Genomic DNA, 19,076 nt, shown 5'->3' on the forward strand with positions numbered 1-19,076 from the left:
AACAGCTTTGAATTAAAATTTAAATTCCATTTGTTAACTGTCTTTATAAAGAGGAAAATCTGAAATATATTACTTTGCTGAACCTTTAAAAAGAAAGGATTTATCTTTTTGATTTGTGCACAGTGTGCACCATCACTAGAACCATGGTGCAGTTTAAAAAAAAATAAAGTTTTGAATACAATTTACCTGTTTTTTTTTAAGTCTAAAAATATCTAGAGTAGGAAATGGGGAAATATCCACCAGTGGCGATTTATTTCCCTTATTGTTTTAAGTCTCTTCTGATCTGCTTCTTGACTCTTTGTACAGAAAACAAGTTAAAATACTTACAAGATTCTGGTCTATTTTTGCCCTTTAATGCTACAGCAAGCAACCCCCTGAAAATTTCACCAATAGAAGCCATTGGAAATGAGGAAGACTAACAGAACTGGAAATATCAGTTAGTAGCAAAGTGAAACCATGTAACAAGATTCTGATAAGTCACAACACCCAGGCCCAGGTCTGTCATCAGCTAGTCCAAATTTTCTCTTTCCTTTGTACACCTGAGTTTCAGCCCCAACTATCTGTCTCAGGAAGGCTCTCACAGTCCTTCTGAGGTAGGTAGCACTTTACCCTCAATGTACAGAAGATGAATCAAATCATGTAAGTAAGTAACTCCAGCTCCCAGTCAAACAAAACCTCCAGTTTCCAAACCTTAGTTTTTTCCCTCTTTTTTTACCAGCCTCAAATGAGTTTCCACTACCCTCCTTCTCTAAATCCATTCTTCCTGCTCCGTTCTATTCTTGCTATTATGGTCAAATCAGCTTGACATTTTAGACCACTTGGGTCCGGTGTAGGGAGGGAAAAGCAAAAAAGGTCATTAACACAGAAAACATTAGCATTTTGCTCATAGCTGAAATGTTTTGTCTTGTAAGTTGCACCAGCTGAGAACAGTAATTACAAGGAAATTCGTATCAGCCCTGGGCTGTACTTTCTAAGATGGATTATTCAGGGAACTTAGCTGTGAAAAAATATAAGAAATCTCCTGTAAACATTTACAAACCTCATTTTCTTCCCCTAAAAGCATCATGTATCTTAGTCAAATCTGAATGGATTTTCACAGGACAGCAAAAAGTAAATTCACAACACTTGCTTGCTAAATATTATGTCTTTATTTCAAAGCATAAAGGTATTGGAGCTGTTAGGAAAAAAAAAAAACAACAAAACTTCCCCCCCCCCCCCCCCCTCTGTCTGCAAGCCCATTGAACTGTTTTAGTCATAATTTTATGTATAAAATTTAATCAGAGGCAGACATTGCTATGGAAAATTTCTCTTTAAAGAGTTAAAGTCTGGCAAAGTTTTATGCAACTACGATCACATTCCTGAAAAATGTCAGTCAGCTTTAATAATCGGTTATGCTACCAGCTTGTCTGGTACACATGTATTACATACAGTCTCATAAAACTAATTTCTGATACGTTTCCGTTCTTCTCCATTGCTATATTAATCTAGTTAGCATATGTTAAGATACTTTCTCACTGGAGACAGGAAGGACAACTGGAATTCCAATGATCATAAAGCACAAAATTCTGTCAAAATTCCAAGTCAGAAAGGCTCTTGAATTAAATTACAATAAAAGAGTATAATAACTATTACGAGTTTGGTGTTAAATATTCATCTCTTTGAACGGAACTGGTGAGTCCTTTCACTCTTCCTCTGGGATGGACTTTTCTCAACATAATCACGTTCAAAATGAATGTTAAGTAAGCATTGTGATCTCCAGAAAACGGGTTTTAGAGGATGCTGCTATGAATTTTTCTGGTTATTTTGTTCCCACTAGATGCAAGCTACATGCTTTGTTGCAAATTTCTTCATAGTCACAGGAGCTACAGTCCTTTCATTGTCAGTTTTCATCCTCAGCAGTGATGCCAGTTTACTTCTCTCACCAGTTTCTAGTTAACCACTATATTTTGTGCCAGAAGTGCAGCATTTGCCATACAGAAATCTGCCTGAGAGTTGACCTCCAAGGATAAAATAAATGTAATTCACCTGCTGTAATGCTACAGGATGTACTGAATACCTCAAACAGCAGAGAAATGTGCCCAAGGCTACAGTGAGTCAGTCACTGAGACAGCTGGAATTGGAATTTAGGAGCTCCTTGCTCTTACTCTACTGTAATTATTATTTATTTTACCATAGCGAAGATGAGGTCTCTTTAGGACGTGGTGTTTTTGTACTACTTACTGTACAAGGAAATAATTAGTGATAGTCTGCTAAAAAGACTACATTTATCTTTAAGAAAAGTTTAATAACTGCCAATAAGAGCTATTTTCAGGTACCAGTATAACATGCCAGCATTCAAGGGGAAAACAAATAATTTTATGATTACTTATAATAAATATTGCTTCATTAAAATGACTGGAAAACATTCTTGCCTTCCACTTCAGATATTTATTTTACAGTTTTTAATTATACTTACCACTGAGGTTCTCCAACAGGAAATTTAACAGATCCATGAATCCTGACAGCTGTATAAGGCTGAAGTTCATTTCTTTAGCCCACCAAAAACCCGCAGTATAATAATCTAGCAAAATAGCTTCTTTCAAAGATGTATTTAAATGTTTAAAATTCAGAAATTCTTTCAGGTTTCTAGAAGAAATTGCAGATTAAAATAATGAAATTTGAAAATAAATTACAGATTCCAAAATTTAACTTGGTCTGCTTGTAATTATATCTATAAGATACATTGTTATTGTATATATGTGTATATGTTCCTGGAACTTAGCCACATCAATTTCTAGATATGAATATTAATGATAAGAGGACATATCAACTGAAAAAACAAACACCTATAGGCTTCAACAGACACTAAATGTTAAGATATGATTCATGAAATAACAAAAATAAGAACATTACAAAACCCAAAAAGAAATATACTGAAAATCCCAGAGAAAAATCAGTTTGTTCAGGAAGGTGTTTGTAAGGTGAAATGGAAGTCTCCACTTTTGGCTACCACTATTTCCCTCAGATTGAGATACTTTTACAGGACACTAAAAGTATCTTGCTTCCCTTTCAAGATTATTTTTTATGTCACCTCCAAAGAAAAATTAGTTTTGAAAATGAATGTAAATAATATAATATGTAATTATTGAAAGTATGTAAAGTGGAGTTTAAATTCCACTTTCCTAGTAGTCAAGACATTTAAGAGCCTCATCCTATTTTACTGGCACACTGCGGAAAATTTTTCCACTTGATTTAACTTAACAAATTCATGAAAAAATGCACTCTCTTGTAGGAGACCATGCTGTTGCTGATACATTTATGTTTACTCCATCCAAACATAGAATTAATTATGTCTTTCATAATAACTGTGTACATTTTTCCAGGTGAAGAAAAGGGATCAAGGCTAGAACTTCAGTTTGCAGTTCTGCCAGATTAATTCAGCCATGTCTCAGGTAGTTAAGTTTTATATTAAAGCAGTCCTTGGCTTCTTAACTATACCAGACAATGCAAATGCTAGTTGTCATCACAGTTTTCCCCTGTAAGAAAGCAAAGTCTTTCTGTGTGTGTGTGTGTGTCCCCATTCCTTCCTAAGAAGGGCACAGCTACAGGTTGGGCAGAGAAGAGATTCAGAGCAGCCCTGAGGAGAAGAACTTGGGGGTGTTGGTTGATGAGAAAATGAACATGAGCAGGCTTCAGTGTGTGCTTGCAGCCCAGAAAGCCAACCGTATCCTGGGCTGCATCAAAAGGAGCGTGACCAGCAGGTTGAAGGAGGTGATCCTGCCCCTCTACTCTGCTCTTGTGAGACCACACCTGGAGTATTGTGTGCAGTTCTGGTGTCCTCAAACAAAAAGGACATGGAGCTGTTGGAACAAGTCCAGAGGAGGGCCACTAGGATGATCGGGGGACTGGAGCACCTCCCGTATGAAGACGGGCTGAGGAAGTTGGGGCTGTTCAGCCTGGAGAAGAGAAGGCTGTGTGGAGACCTCATAGCAGCCTTCCAGTATCTGAAGGGGGCCTGTAGGGATGCTGGAGAGGGACTCTTGAAGTTTAGATTGGATATAAGAAGGAAATTCTTTCCTTTTAGGGTGGTGAGGCACTGGAATAGGTTGCCCAGGGAGGTTGTGAATGCTCCACCCCTGGCACTGTTCCAGACCAGGCTGGACAAGGCCTTGGGTAATATCATTTAGCGTAAGGTGTCCCTGCCCACGGCAGGGGTGGAACTAGATGATCTTAAGGTCCTTTCCAACCCTAACTATTCTATGATTCTATGATTCTGTGATTAATCTCAGACCTACTGATAGGTCTGAGATAGAAATTTTTCAGGGTTTACACCAAGCCAGTAGAGATACACTATTAAATAAGATGAGCTGTTGGTTTTTTGTTGTTGTTTTTTTTTTAATTAAAGCCTCAATAGCTAACAAAGTGAACCACATAATCCAATCAGTTTTAAAACATATTCCTTTGTTCTTGCACGGCTGCACAAATGCAAGTCGGTTAAAAACACTTAACTGTGTACTGAAATAGAAGTGGAACATGGCCAGCTGAACTTTCCAAGGTTTGAAACGGTCCATATCCTCTCTGAAGCTCCTGCCAACTCTGTGTTTTCATAATCAGAGCTTCTCAGGGATTTAGATTTTTCTCTGATGCTGCTAACTATGCCAGTACTCATTTTTTCAATATTCTGTAAGGCATGTTACTGACAACAGTATCTATAAATGATTGGGAAATGATGGGTCATTTAGATTCCCTTGTTACTCTGATTGCTATCTCTTCCTTCACGGAAGGTGCTCAGTTACTACAGAGATGGACAGCAGTATAAAACTCCATGATAGATACAAATGCAGGATATCAAAATTCTTATACTGAATCAGATCCATTCTGATATTCTACCCTTAGCTATGGCCTTCAAACTGCCTTTATGTATAGACATGATGCACTGTAGTAAACTAACAAAATTTCAGTGCTGCTGCTAAACTGCTTAGAGTCCATAAAGTGCCCTGTAACTATCCTCTTTTCAGTCAGATGCAGTATATACTTTACGTTCCACTTATTCCAGTGTGTATATATACATATGTGATCAGTCGAGACTAAGAAGAAATGCACAAACTTTCAATACTTTTTAATCTTAATGAAAAAGTTTCACAATAAACTGCATCATTAAACACATTTTAGTCTCAAGTTGTATGTTTCAGTCTCTTCTAAAATAAGAGGCCTATCATGGAAGAGAAAACAGTAAATGAGAGATTTTTAAACAATTTTTATAGTTTGCTAGGAGCAAATTCTCTTTCCAGTTTTATTTAAAAAATTATCCCAGAAAGAATTTTTTCTCAGAACAGTGAAAAACAGGAGAAACAGAATATATATCATGAATAATATTATAATCTCTAATAAATAGTTTATCTACTCAGAGGGACAAGGTTCAATTTTTTTTTATCCCCCTCTCTAACCTAGTCCAGTGGACCAGCCCATTGACTTTCAATTCACTAAGAATTTGTGAGAGGACACAAGTCCTCCTAAATAATTCAGGCCCTTCTGAAAAGTCTCATCCTTAAAATATAAGCCTGCAGTCTCAGGTTGAACTCCTGGCCTCTTAAATTTAGCCGTTATTAAGCACTAATAACAAAGGAGAATGTTGCTACAGAAAGGACAAGATGGGTGTAGATCAAAAGTCTTTGTCTGCTTTCTAATCCCCCAGTGCACCATAAAGGCTACCCACTAATACCTTCTTCAGCTTTCCATTCCTTCCTGAACTTTTCAGACCTTTCTGATTTTTCAGTAACTCTAACTTAGAGTACAAAATCTTACATGCTTTAGCAAAAAAGTTACCAAGTAAGACTTTTTAAAAAAGCTCAGCATTTGCCTGTTCTTATTTACATCGTAGTATTTCATTTACAGCATATTTAATACTATTGTAAACTCAGAAACCATATAAACATGAAATACAAGGGGAAGGGTGGGAGGAAAGGAGTAAAGTAAAATCAAACCATATAGGACATACAGTAAAAAAAACCCCTAAAGACTAATGATGTAACTATCACAAAAGAAATCTAACAAATAGTCTAATTTCTGTTTCATTATTATATTGGTTCTAGAATTATTATCATTGCCTCTTACTTTTGAACTTCTTCCTCATTTTGTTCTGACAAAGCAGTAATTTGGGAAAGAGAAAGAAATGTCCGACTAATAACCTTCTTTCCACCTGTGGCATCCTGATCTTGTTCTTCTTCCTACACAAACACATATATACAGAAATATAATTTTAAAAGCTTTATTTTATAATGTCAATAACATATTTAAATAACATTTTTATTTTGAGGAAGTATGTAAGGGACTAATTCAACAAATGCCAAAAATGTAATACAGCTAAAATTATATGGCAGCAACACAATACCCTAACAATTTTTCACTAGAGAAAAGCTAGGCAGATATATGGAAAATAGTATTTTTATCTTAAATTCATGTGGGAACAGAGTGACATATTATGTGCTGCACAAGATTAAATTAAGTTGCAAGTAAAAACAACAGAAATATAAAGGTGAAAAAAAAATCTATGAATCTAGATTTGACCAACATGATACTAGATTGCACAGTAATTAAATTTTAAAATCATTTTCTGGTTAGGGCATTATGAGTATACATACACATTACCATACTGTTTGCTCTACACCCTGAACTTGATTGCATTTTCAAACCTACTGTCTACACCAACTCCTTCCCTAGGCCAAAAAAAAGAAGTCCAAGGTGTTTGCTGCAGCACAATGAAACACATGCGAGGATCTGACACTACTGTTTCAGGGAAGGTCAATATATTTGTAATACAGAAGAAAGCTCTTTATAAGAAATATAAGGATGTACATGTTATGGGGATACCAAAGTAAGCATGAATCAATAATGCCTTACGAATAATGTCTTATGAAAAATAGAGTAATTTGATAATTAGTTTCTTAGGGTGTGTCACTGACCAAAAACCAGAGACTTCAGTAAGAAATCTATGAAATAAATAAAGCACTAGGAAAAACAAATCCTGTTTTACAATAGAATATGCAGGCAACAGAGTGAGTTGTCAAAGCACATTATAAAATGCAAGGAGGCAGACTCTTTGCAGAGATGCTTGGCAGTGGAACAAGGGACATTAGTCATAGAATAAAATATTCCAGTTGAAAGGGATCTACAATGCATTAGCATGTGAAAGCACAAGGAAAAATATTTCATTATGAAGATAATTAATCATTAGAATAGGTTACTCAGAAAGGTGCAAGAATCTCCATTTTTTCAGGTTCTTAAGACTGAACTGGACAAAGCCCTGGTCTGCATTCACTGCCAGCCGAGCTCTGAGCAGCCAGCTGAACCAGCTCATGTCCAAAGGATCCCTCCAGCCACATGACTGCGGGTCTAAGTGGCCTAACCTGCTTCTGCACAAGGACATAAAAACCTGATCATAATTTACTCATAGCAGGTACACTTCTGCATCTGTGGGTCTTGGGCTTTACAGATGTGCAGCAATGCAAAACCTGCAAAATAATGTTTCTAGCCCACCTAGAGAAAGTGGAAGATTTCCTACCACGAGCTGATTTTTGAGCCCGAGCAGCATTGTTCTGGGCTAATAACTAACTAGCATTGGGGAAGGAGAGCCCCCAAATAAAGCTACACTACTCCCCCTGCTGCTGCCAAACTGCAAGATACACTTAAAATTCGGACTAGCTGAGTGGCAACATGCAAGACTGATGAAACAAGACTGAGAGAACAAAGAACATTTAGTAGACAGATTAGGTTGTTTTCCTCCAAGTACTAGAATACTTTCACATGTACTATAATATGAAAAATTATTGTTCCCAACTATAAAGAAGTTCAGATACAGTATCTCATCATAACAACAGGAAGTAAACTAAGACTCCCTTCACATAGTTAGCACAGTTAGAGTTTGCTTTTTTTTTAACAGCAATAATTCTTGCAGTATAAGAGGAAGTACTTGTACAGTCAGTAATGCTGATGTAATTGAAGCTGCATGCCCTAGCTAGGGGGAAAAAAACAACAAAACAAAACAAAACAAACAAAAGGAATAGCTCAACATGCTAATATTATATGATTAATGAAAGATATTTTCCAATAATCAGGAAAAACATGAACACTTTCCTGAAGTGACCAGTGTGTTAGAAACTTGTTGAACAAGAGCAGAAGCAGTTAAGTTAACTGAGTTAAAGGAATAACTGATACTCATGTTTTGAAAAATGAATTAATACCTGCTCATCTCTGTCTGTTCAATACATAGGATACTCTACTATGTATTTTTGCATCATTACATAAATGGTATATTACCAGTCAGTCATTCAACATTTTACTGACCACGCTTCTTCTAAAACACAATGTTAACATTTTACAGGTGTAATGTGTGGGGTTTATTCATCAAGAAGTTTGGGGGGAGGGAGGCTCTCTGTGGCTGTCCTTACGTGAAACAATACTCCTTTTTGACTCTGTAACTGTTGTACTCTGTAAGTAATGGGGGGGGAGGTCAGTTGTTTTGTTGCACAGGATTGTGAGAGAGAAAAGGGGGGCTGGGTGGCTCGAAGTGGTGTCTTGTTGCAACGCTTGAGGGGAGGGGGCTGCGGCGGTGAGGAGGCTGGCAGCGGACGCTTCTCGAAGCCTCTGGGAGCTTCTCGAAACTTCCGGAAACTTCTCCGTAATGAGACCCCCTGCAACAAAGGGAACCAATAGGGAAGAGCCATGTCAACATCCGAGTGAGGAGGGGCGACAGGATTGGCTGGGGCCTTGAACCGAAAAAGATAAAGGACCGCCTCCCAGGGACCGCGTGTGCGCGTCTTGGGCGGAGTGGAGGACTCGCCGGCGCACCCAGCGTTGTTTTATCTGCTATCGCTTACTCAGTTTAATAAAACTTATACTTTAAACCGAAATTGGCTACAATATTGATAACAACAGGTATCACCCCAGATGGACTTTATCGGTATAGGATGGGGAATTTAGCACTGTATTGTAAGAAAAGCATAAGAAAGTTCAAGGTATCATGGTTTTGTTCTCATCAAGCTATTTTTCAGCTTCTCCTCTGCTGTTACAGGCCAGGTGTTTGTAAGAACAAAGCTCCTCCCACAAGACTATCAGTTACCTGCATGACACTCCCCCACGGTTCAAGATCATAGCAGTAGCCCTGCAAATAGAGGTGCATCAAAAGTCTGTTCTCCTTCCTCTTCACGCCTCATGCTGTAAGGAATAGGTTAGTAAGCAAAAAGCTGAACATTCTGGAAACCAACTTTTTATCTGAACTCCCAAGAATCTTACCCAAACTAATTTCTCACTGGTTTTGAACAGTATCAGGCAACATCCATCATGTCAGAAACAGCTTGTCCAAATATTCATATTCTCCTGCCTCCAGTATGTACCTGGCTTACTTACGTATGAAGCTTTCTAACCTATATCGTACTGACAGGCCCAGCATACTTAACATGCTGACACTAAGGCTTATCTTGTTCTCTGAATTACAGCAAGGACCTCTGGGAAAATTTGCTGAAGTCTTAGTATGTAGTGTTGTATTACATCAATATATAAACTGTATAAGATTACAAAAGGTAATCTAAAAATACCTCCAGGTGTCTTGCACTCAGTCACACACTTAAAGGTGCTCTAGCATTAGAAACGTATTCTCTGACCAACTAATGTTTGCAGTTTAAGATATCCAAGCTGTTGTAACTCAGTATTGCAGATAAGGCTCTGTAATATGCACATCAAAATCCAAGAGTTCACATGGCAAGGTGAATGCTTCCTATTTCATCACCTAGCATCTTCAATGATATACCCAGGAGCAACACCCCCAATAATGCATTACTATCTTTGTTACTGCTCATAAGGATGGATTTGTGGCACCACTGTCTACTACAAGCACAGGTATTCAATAAGATTTTCTGTTCCAAATAACTAATGAGGAAATTAATTTTTAAAATATCAGTGTTTCTGTAATTCAAAAAAATAGTGAAAGTCCATTATTCATTTAAACAATCCTGTATTTGTGGAAAGTTTCTTTCTGGGAAGAACCTACACACACACATGTCTAAAAGCTTACAATTATTTTGATTGAATACTGTTTTGTCTTTTGATAGCTATCTTTAACTACCACCGAAAATTCAAAGAGAAGGTATTTTATACACATGTTCACTGATGTCAAAGAATTTATCATTCATTTCACTGTTAACTGTAGTGACTGACTGAGGTAATCCAAGGTGAGTTAATTCTGGTAATGCTAATCCTCCTGTGTTGAGGAAAATCCCCGAGCCAAACCAATCCTACCAATACACACTCCCAGCAGTAGACTTAACCTATTTAAATACAAAGTACTAAAGAATTATTTGTTACTGTTTTATTTTCCTTCAAAGAATGATCAGCGGTTTCAAATGTATAATATATTTCCGGACATTCAAAACATTATTCCAAATGCTTTGGGCACCCCTTGTCAACAGCATCAAATCAAAATACAAAATCAGATATTCTAAAACAGAAGAGTAAGATCTTCCTTGAATCTCTCAGCATTATTCACTGAAGCAGTAAGTATCAGCAGAAGAGTGGTATAGTTATATAGCAAACTGTAAAAAGTCTCTGTGTTTGGCATGGGGAGGGGAAGAACTCTCTCTCAAAACCCCAAGCCGAAAGTGATTCATCCCTGCGGTTTGGGTGAGGGCCTTTCCAGGATGGAAAAACCTTGAAACACAGCAGTAGAAACTAGCATCAGTGTCCCTGAGGGAAAATAAGCTTGTCCTTTGGGATGAGCCCTCTGCAGTCACTGAAGATAGTATTATTTCCATTCATTTGACAATACACCACCACACTTTGCAAAATCATGGCTATCAAAAATATTCACAAAGGAATAGCTTACTAGATCTCTTAAATCATAGCAAATACCCAGAGGGTAAGGAACCCAAGATCCTCCTGTCTTCACTCCATCAGTGAAATTAGACTGGACTAAACTCTGCCTGCTATACCTAGATGGTTTCCAGTATCTGAGCTAGTTCATTTAAAGCTAGTTCAGCTACCTCAATCTGAGCGATACTGCTGACAGCAGTACAGATGTACACTGAAAGACTGTTGCATATCAGTTACAACTTTAATCAACATGGGACTGGGTGAAAAAAACCAACCACACAAAAAAACAACCAAACAACAAAAAAACTCACACCAGCAACACAGGCTGTTATTTGCATTATTATACACATTTTGTTATCAAGCTGTCAAATACTTCAGCAGAAGCAGAAAATCTTGAAGCTGTCTACATAAATAGTTACGGCAGAAACAAAAATACATTAAATGTGTTCACTGTTCCTGTTTGTTTTAAAAAGGCCCCACTTGTCCGTTCCCACAAAGGGAAGTTGAAATCAATAGTTGCTATTTTTAGTTCTAATATTTCTTTTGTTGTCAAACGAGGAAATAAAAACAGTAACACTAATTTCAACTACACTGAAAAAAGAAATATGCAGATACGTCAAATGCAAAAACCAAAACGTATATGGAAAGAAAGCCTGCAGAGGACCATTATAAACAAGAGACAACAATACTGTCCTCATAATAACAAAGCGTATTTCAAAAATTTAACACAGTCCAAACATCAAGATTTATGGATGACCAAATGCATTATGACATTAAACTTTACTGATATTTTCACAGCTGCAGACTACATGCTGGAAAAAATGTTGTTAAAAATAAAGCATCAGCAAGACTTGCTAAGATGAGGGGTTGGATTTTCCCACATACTTTCTACTGAAAGTAATTTCAAGTCAGAACAATTATAAAAATATTCAATTTAAATCAAAAGGAATTATCTCAAGATCTAAGAAACAATAGAACAAAAAACAGTGGTATAATATGGTGTTACCTACAGCTTTAGAAATAGACCTTGAAAAGCTTGCCTCAGCCAAAGCTACAGACTATATAATTATTTATAAAAACTGCACAAATCCACAGATCTTACCACAAAAATAAATCATAAAGGATAGCAGGAAATATCACAAAGGTTACCTAGTGTGCAAAACCAATTTAAATACATAAGGAACACAACATATGTGAGAAGAAAAAAAAAAAGAAAAAAAACCACAACAAAGAAACCCCCCAGAAAACATTCACTGAGTTCCTCTGAAGATTCTTTTTATAAAGCCACAAAGTAAAACTGACAATAATTTCAGTGGTATATTTCAGAAGGAGGTACAATGTACTTTTGATAGCCTGTTGTTTCCCATACAGTACGCCTTGTATCCTTTTACTCTGATCTGACTGCATTACCCTGTTCCAACTGCCAAAATACATACTGAGAACACTAACACAGAATATGGTGAAAGATGCATATATTTTTCATTAAACATTTAAAATACGTAATAATAGATTTTACATGAAAGAGAATTTATTTCTTTAAGGAAACCTAAACATTAAGCTTTTCTTCCAACAACGATTGGGGTAGCTTTGTGCCAACAGATGCAACTATTACACTGGCTGAAAGCAGTTACTTCCACAACAGTCACAGTAGCTTCTCAGTCATCTAAAACAAAGCAATTTAACTAGAAGCAAATTATCTTCTAGTAGCTACAACTATACAGGCAGAGTTGAGGGACAAATTCTGAGCTGATGCAACACTTCATACATTCCTGGGAGGAATAACTTCTATGTTTCTCTTGACATGCAGCATGAGAGGAGTTGCCTGTCAGAAATAACACCTCTGACACCTGAGTTAAAAACTGCAATGCAAATAAAAACACCCCAAGACAAGAAATAAAAGAAATCTGCCCCCCCCCCCCCCCAAAAAAAAAACAAAAGAAAACGTTAAGGAGAATGACATGGGTTTATGAAACTCTCTAGAGCACACTGACTACCTAAGGCAATGTAAGGTGAGAAACACAACTGTGATGTTACTAGAAGCAAGGTGTGAGCTTGCTTCTGCCCCCTCGCTTCTCTTTGAAGGGAAACTGTACACCTTCCCCACAACAAACAAACATTATGAGATTCCTACCACTACAAATAAGCAAAGTGTTGTCGCTGACCCGCGCTGGACACTAGATGCCCAAAGCTGCTCTATCACTCCCCCTTCTCAGCTGGACAGCAGAAAAAAAAAATACAATGAAAGGTTAAGACAGGGGCAGGGAGAGATCACTCAGCAATTACTATCACAAGTAAAACAGACTTGACTTGGGGAAATAAATGTAATTTATTATCAAATCAGAGTAGGGTAATGCGAAATAAAAACTAAATCTTGAAACATCTTCCCCCCCCTTCTTTCTTCCTAGGCTCAACTTTCCTCCCAGATTTTCTACCTCCTCCTCCCACCATGGCACATGGGAATTAGGAATAGGGGTGCTGGTCAGTTGATCACACATTGTTTCTGCCACTCTTTCCTCCCCAGGGCAGAACCCCTCCTCCAGAGTGGGGTCCCTCCCACGGGAGACAGTCTTGCCTAAACTGCTCCAGTGTGGGTCCTATATTTGTGTGGGTGTTTTTCCCCTTCTGAAACCTGTTATACGACTGTTGCTGATTGGCCTGGCTTTGGCCAGCAGCAGGCCTGCATTGCAGCTGGCTGGCATTGATGCAGCTGGACATGGGGGAACTTTCTAGAAGCTTCTCACAGAAGCCACCCCTGTAGCCTCCCTACAACTCAAACCTTGCCACACAAACCCAATAAACCAAGAAATAGCAATATATCAGAGTCCACAACTGACTGAAAACCGGCGAGCATGGTGGGAGAAGTGGAAGGTGGGTGAGGAGCTCACCAGTTGCATTTGAGAGGCGAGGGAGGGGATGGACCCTGCCGGGCCCGTGACAGCCGAAGCCTCCGGGCGTTTCTGGGGGGAATTGCCCCGCTGTGTCGGGCGGGTGCCCCCCCTTAAACTCTCTTGGGGATTAAGGTTACGCAGGTATGTATACCCACGCTGCATTTTTAAACACCCCACCCTTTTTACTTTCTCCGAAGCTCAGCGAAGATATTTAAAATGCACTATAAAAATAAGAGGGTGCAAAGACGGCGAGCGTCGGGGCACTGCGGGGAGAGGGCGCAGGCCCCGCTGCCCCAGCCCTGTCCTGCAGCATGCCGCCTTAGCGGCGCTAGCGCCGCGGCCCCTTACACCGCCCCCCGGTCCCTCAGGGTGAACCGACGCCGGCGGAGCGCCCGTAAGACGCGCAGCAGCCCTGGGAGTACCTTCCCTAACTCCTCCATGCTGCCCGCGGGTCGGCGTCCCCATCGCCCAGGGAACGGGGGCGGAGCCCTGGCGGCTGGCGCGGCGGTGAGCTCCTCCCCCGTGAGCTCTCACCCTGGCCCGCCCCCATTTTTGCTCTCCGGTGGGTTTGCGGCAGCACTCCGCATGGTCTCATGGGGAGGAACGGGCGGCCTTTTCCCTTCGCAGGCTGCCCGAGTGCAGCACTGGCACAGCAGCGGTGGTTTGGGAGAAGGGTTTCGGCGGACCTGTGTGTCAAGTGACTGGAGAGTAGGCCTGCGTTGCTCATGGGGCTTGGGGCAGGCAGGGCCGCGGTGAGCTGCCTTCACAGCCCCTACGCTGGATGCAGCTTACCGGTACCGGTGGCAAGGCACCTAGGAAGGGGCCTGCTTGAGGAGGGGTCCATCAGCCTAACGGCTCCACCTGATCCTCTCAGGTTTTGCAGCATGTCCAGCAGTCGCTAGCACCACTGAAGTGCAGAGTTGACAATGCAGACATCACAGGTGGTGTTTGGAAGGCGGGTGCAGGAGCGCGAGGAGGTGGTGGGCTGAAAAACAGTGCCATACAATCTGTGAGAAGACGCAGTCTGGGCGAGATGGTGGCAGAGGATGTGTGAGGTGCTGCTGGACCATGAGGGCTGTGCCATCTCAGGGCCTGTGCCCATGTCTGCCTTCGGATTCAGTGACCAGTGCTGCATTGTGCGTGAGGAGAGATGTCTTAGGAACATCGCACACTGTAAAGCAATGTTTCCATGCCCATTTTAATTTAGCTTTCCCTAGTCTAAATAGTGCCAGTAATTACTGTAAGCATTGTTTGAATAGCAGTTAGAAGGATAGCATCATGCAGTTCTCCCTGCAGTTACTCTTGACAAATCCCAAAATTTTCAGCTGTTTGAAAACTACTCAAACTAAAACCTAAACCTAAATACAGTCCAAGAATGTCAACAGCAATTATTATAGCTCAGATGTCAGCAGGCATAAATCAGCATGTCTGTTGGGACCGATGGAGGGAAGCAGAGTTACTCCAGCTAAGGATCTGGACTTAACTGTTCATATTTCATGTACAATTTAGGAACAATTCACATGCTATAGTAAGTGGAAGAAGACTTAGAGACTGAACTGCATTTTCATTATGACATGCATCAGTATTTATTGTTTTTCCTCTTTGTCCTATTTTGTCTTTTTTAACTTGGAATACTAGTAGACTAACATGCTGAAACATTGTCAGCTTTGTGTTGCATGCAGACTCACAGCAGCAGCAACAATTCAGAGTAATAGCACATGCAAGCTCAAAATGCAAGCATTTGGTGGTGAATAGTAATGAGAGCAAAGAAAAAACTAACTTTATTTTGCAAAGTTTATTGATGTGCTGATGGAAGTTATGACAAAACTATTTCTTTGCAGTACCCCACATAAAGCAAAGACCTCTCTGGGATTTCTGCAGCTGTTTCAATGTCTACTACTATTTCTGAGCAGTTTGCCCACTTGCTGGAGGTTGCCATCATCAGTTTCTTAAAATGTGCAAGCCACTAAATACAGTACCTCTGTCTTAGCTGGGTCACAAGGGACAAGAACCTGCCCATTACCCAAGAAGATTCTGATACATAGTGCGAGATTCAACAGTTGGAAACACGTTTCTATTCACCTTTAGTTAAGCATTACCAAGCACAGTAATTATACATAGGCAAATTCAGGATGAAAAGCAGATGGATATTCCTAGTGGAGCCTTGTGTGTTAAAACAACATCAGATGGACATACAGCTCCCCTGGCAGCCAGTCCTCCAGACAACAAATTGCTTATATTCTTGACTGGTGGGACAAGGATGAAGAAAACATGGGCATGTATGGAGATCTTGTATTTGGGTTTGACCCTCTTAGTAACAAATGGGCAATTTTTGAAAGCAACAGTACATTAGTGCTCCATGGCTCTTAATAAGGAGACATACATTATTATATGTAGGTGCATTAACATAGTAATTAATCATCGTCTCCTGGCTCCTTTTTAACATTCATCACAGATACCCTATCCAGGGAACAGTTCCCTCTAGGTAATGTTCTGCTGGTTTACATATCATATATCTTCAGAAAAAAATTCAGGACATGATTATGCACTAGAAAAACACATAAATTCCAGGTTGTCAGAGAAGCTTGCTTTTAAAGCAAAAAGATAATCCTACAATTTCTAAGGCAATATCCAATTAAAATAAGATACAAGAGGATAACTGCTTCAGTGTATCAGCAGCAGGGTGGTCAGTCCTGAGTTACTTCCAGAGATGCTATTTCTTTGAGTTCACTATACTTCAATGCGATCTAGCTCAGAACCTCTCACTATGTCATTAATAGGCAGGCAAAATTTCTGTGTGATTTGATAGTGATTTTGAGTGACTTGTAACATTAGTACTTGGCCCAGCTATAAGAAAGTACAAGTTAAATTTAGCAAATCATAAGTTTTCAATTATTGAAAACAATATGCATGCAGAGAAATGAAAGTAAAGCATGTACTCTATCCATGATTCCATTATCCTCTCCCCATAAAGAGAAGTGGCTCAATGGAGGATAAAAGCAAATATTAGATTGATTCTGTTCTTGATCTTAGCCAAAAGACTGCTATATCTAGTGCCAAGAAATTGAATTGAGGTTCACAGAAATCCTAAGAATCAGATAGAAAAGACTTAAAAGGACATATAGTTCGTCTCCAGGGGACATGTATTTTTTCTTGCCAACACAAACTTCAGGAAGAAATACGAATTTATTTAACCCAGTAGTTCAAGACAGTCCCTTACTATGTAGAAGTAATGTAAATGTGCATATAACATGCAGTATGCTATCATTATGGATGAAGAAAGTGTAGAATTTTCTCTGCTCTAAGTATCTTTTAGTTCAAGACTAAATTACGAGACCTGATACATAAGATAAAGCAGGTAATTAAGAGCCCAGCTATTTCAGAATGCCTGCATCCAAGATGAGCAATCACTATAACAAAACCAAAATCTCTGTAGGTCTAAACATCTCCTCACAGTCAGCATTCAGACCAGAATAATCCACTAAGGATCACCAAATTCAAGACAAGAGACAAAAAGAACAGTGCTAACCATTGAGTGACTCTAAGCCCCTGGGGACAGGAAATGACTTTCTATCCTGTACAGTCATGAGTACACTGGTGACAATGAGCAAACAATTTAACATAAGCTTAATGTAGGTCTTTGGGTTTATTGTGAGTGCATAGGACAGCATAATTTCACTGAATGAGAGCTATATTCTTCACGGGGACATGCTGTTTAGTATGGAAAATGTCAATTAATGTAGTAAGGAAAATTACCAGAAGAAATAACCAAAAATATATTATAATGGCAAACAGATATGAAAGTTGTTAAATATAATTTTACATATATTTATATATAAAATATATATATTGAACATATATATGTATTTTTTTATATAATAAATATGTACATATTCTTTTTTTCAGACTACATTTTGAGCTCAGATTCCCATCTCTATGTCTGTCCTAAAGAGATGAACTACCATTAATCTTGACAAGTTTGCATGAACTAGAATATTGAACTCCACGCAAAAGACATTGTCTTTTGAGCAAACAATCTTTAAATTTCATTTTGATAGTCAAAACTTGACTTTTAAATTTGAAGTACTGTTTCATTCTGTTGGCAGACTAAAGAAGATAGACAGGCACAACTGCATAAAGTAAAAGCCTGAAACTATTGTTGCATCTTAATAACATAGCAAAGCCTGGGGAAAAAAAAAAAAATTCACTGATTCTATTGTCCTTGCCCTTTTGCCCTCAAATGGGAACATCATTTATTCCAGAGACTTCATGTTTTACTTCTGTCATGTCTCTGTTGTGAAGCTCTATTGATTTTTTTGCCACCTTCTCTATATGATATTAATCAGCTTTTAGAATAACATGTAACAATTCAGGGCAGTAAGTGAAAAAATACATCCAGCTGAAATTACAGGGATGGGGAGGATGTTCAATAGAGAGACCATAATTATCCAAGACACAAGTTGGCTTGTGTACTGGAGCTTACAAAACCATCTTTAAGAAAAACAAAAAAAAAAAAATCAAAACAAAACCCCTAAACTAAACTAAACTAAACTAAACTAAACTAAACTAAACCTCTGACCAAACCACCCAAGTCTTGGAAGGCAGATGCAGGGACTGTGAGAATGAAGACCTTGCACCCACTGTAGGAGAAGAACTGGTTCAAGACCATCTTAAAAATCTGAACGTGCACAAGTCCAGGGGTCCTGATGAAATACATCCGCGGGTCCTGAAGGAGCTGGCAAATGAACTTCCGAAGCCGCTGGCCATCATATTTGAGAAATCATGGCAGTCAGGTGAAGTTCCCGACGACTGGAAAAAGGGAAATACAACCCCCATTTTCAAGAAGGGGAAAATGGATGACCCAGGGAATTACAGACCAGTCAGTCTCACCTCTATGCCTGGCAAAATCTTGGAGCAGATTCTCCTGGATGGCATGCTAAGGCACATGAAAATCAACAAGGTGCTTGGTGACAGCCAGCATGGCTTCACTAAGGGGAAATCCTGCCTGACCAATTTGGTGGCCGCCTATGATGGGGCTACAGAACTGATGGACAGGGGTAGAGCAGTTGATGTCATCTACCTGGACTTGTGCAAAGCATTCGACACTGTCCCACACGACATCCTTGTCTCTAAATTGGGGAGACATCAATTTGATGGATGGACCACTCGGTGGATAAAGAACTGGGTGGATGGCTGTACACAAAGAGTTGTCAATGGCTCAGTGTTCGACTGGAGACCAGTAACGAGTGGCGTCCCTCAGGGATCAGTGTTGGGACTGGTCTTGTTCAACATCTTCGTTGCTGACATGGACAGTGGGATTGAGTGTGCCCTCAGCAAGTTTGCCGA

General features: G+C 39.3%; 1 protein-coding gene across 2 annotated transcripts in view; it reads right to left on the reverse strand.

Annotated features, from left to right (window-relative positions):
• The window catches only part of CABCOCO1 (ciliary associated calcium binding coiled-coil 1), a 55,845-nt gene extending 41,567 nt beyond the window's left edge, over window positions 1–14,278 (reverse strand). Inside the window, exons 1-3 of one of the 2 annotated variants that reach the window (XM_061448953.1) lie at window positions 14,153–14,278; window positions 6,094–6,206; window positions 2,456–2,625 (exon numbers count right to left, since the gene is read on the reverse strand). In XM_061448953.1, the coding sequence (XP_061304937.1) occupies window positions 2,456–2,625; window positions 6,094–6,206; window positions 14,153–14,170 (301 nt within the window). In that variant the 5' untranslated portion in view covers window positions 14,171–14,278. The remainder of the gene's footprint in view (window positions 1–2,455; window positions 2,626–6,093; window positions 6,207–14,152) is intronic. The other variant, XM_061448962.1, reaches the window with a different exon arrangement.
• Window positions 14,279–19,076: the final 4,798 nt, after the last annotated feature.

The sequence above is a fragment of the Pezoporus flaviventris genome, unplaced genomic scaffold (assembly GCF_033815535.1).
Source record: "Pezoporus flaviventris isolate CSIRO_AGI_PZ_B2104156 unplaced genomic scaffold, CSIRO_AGI_Pfla_v1 ptg000001l, whole genome shotgun sequence".
In the NCBI taxonomy this organism is placed as follows: domain Eukaryota; kingdom Metazoa; phylum Chordata; class Aves; order Psittaciformes; family Psittacidae; genus Pezoporus; species Pezoporus flaviventris.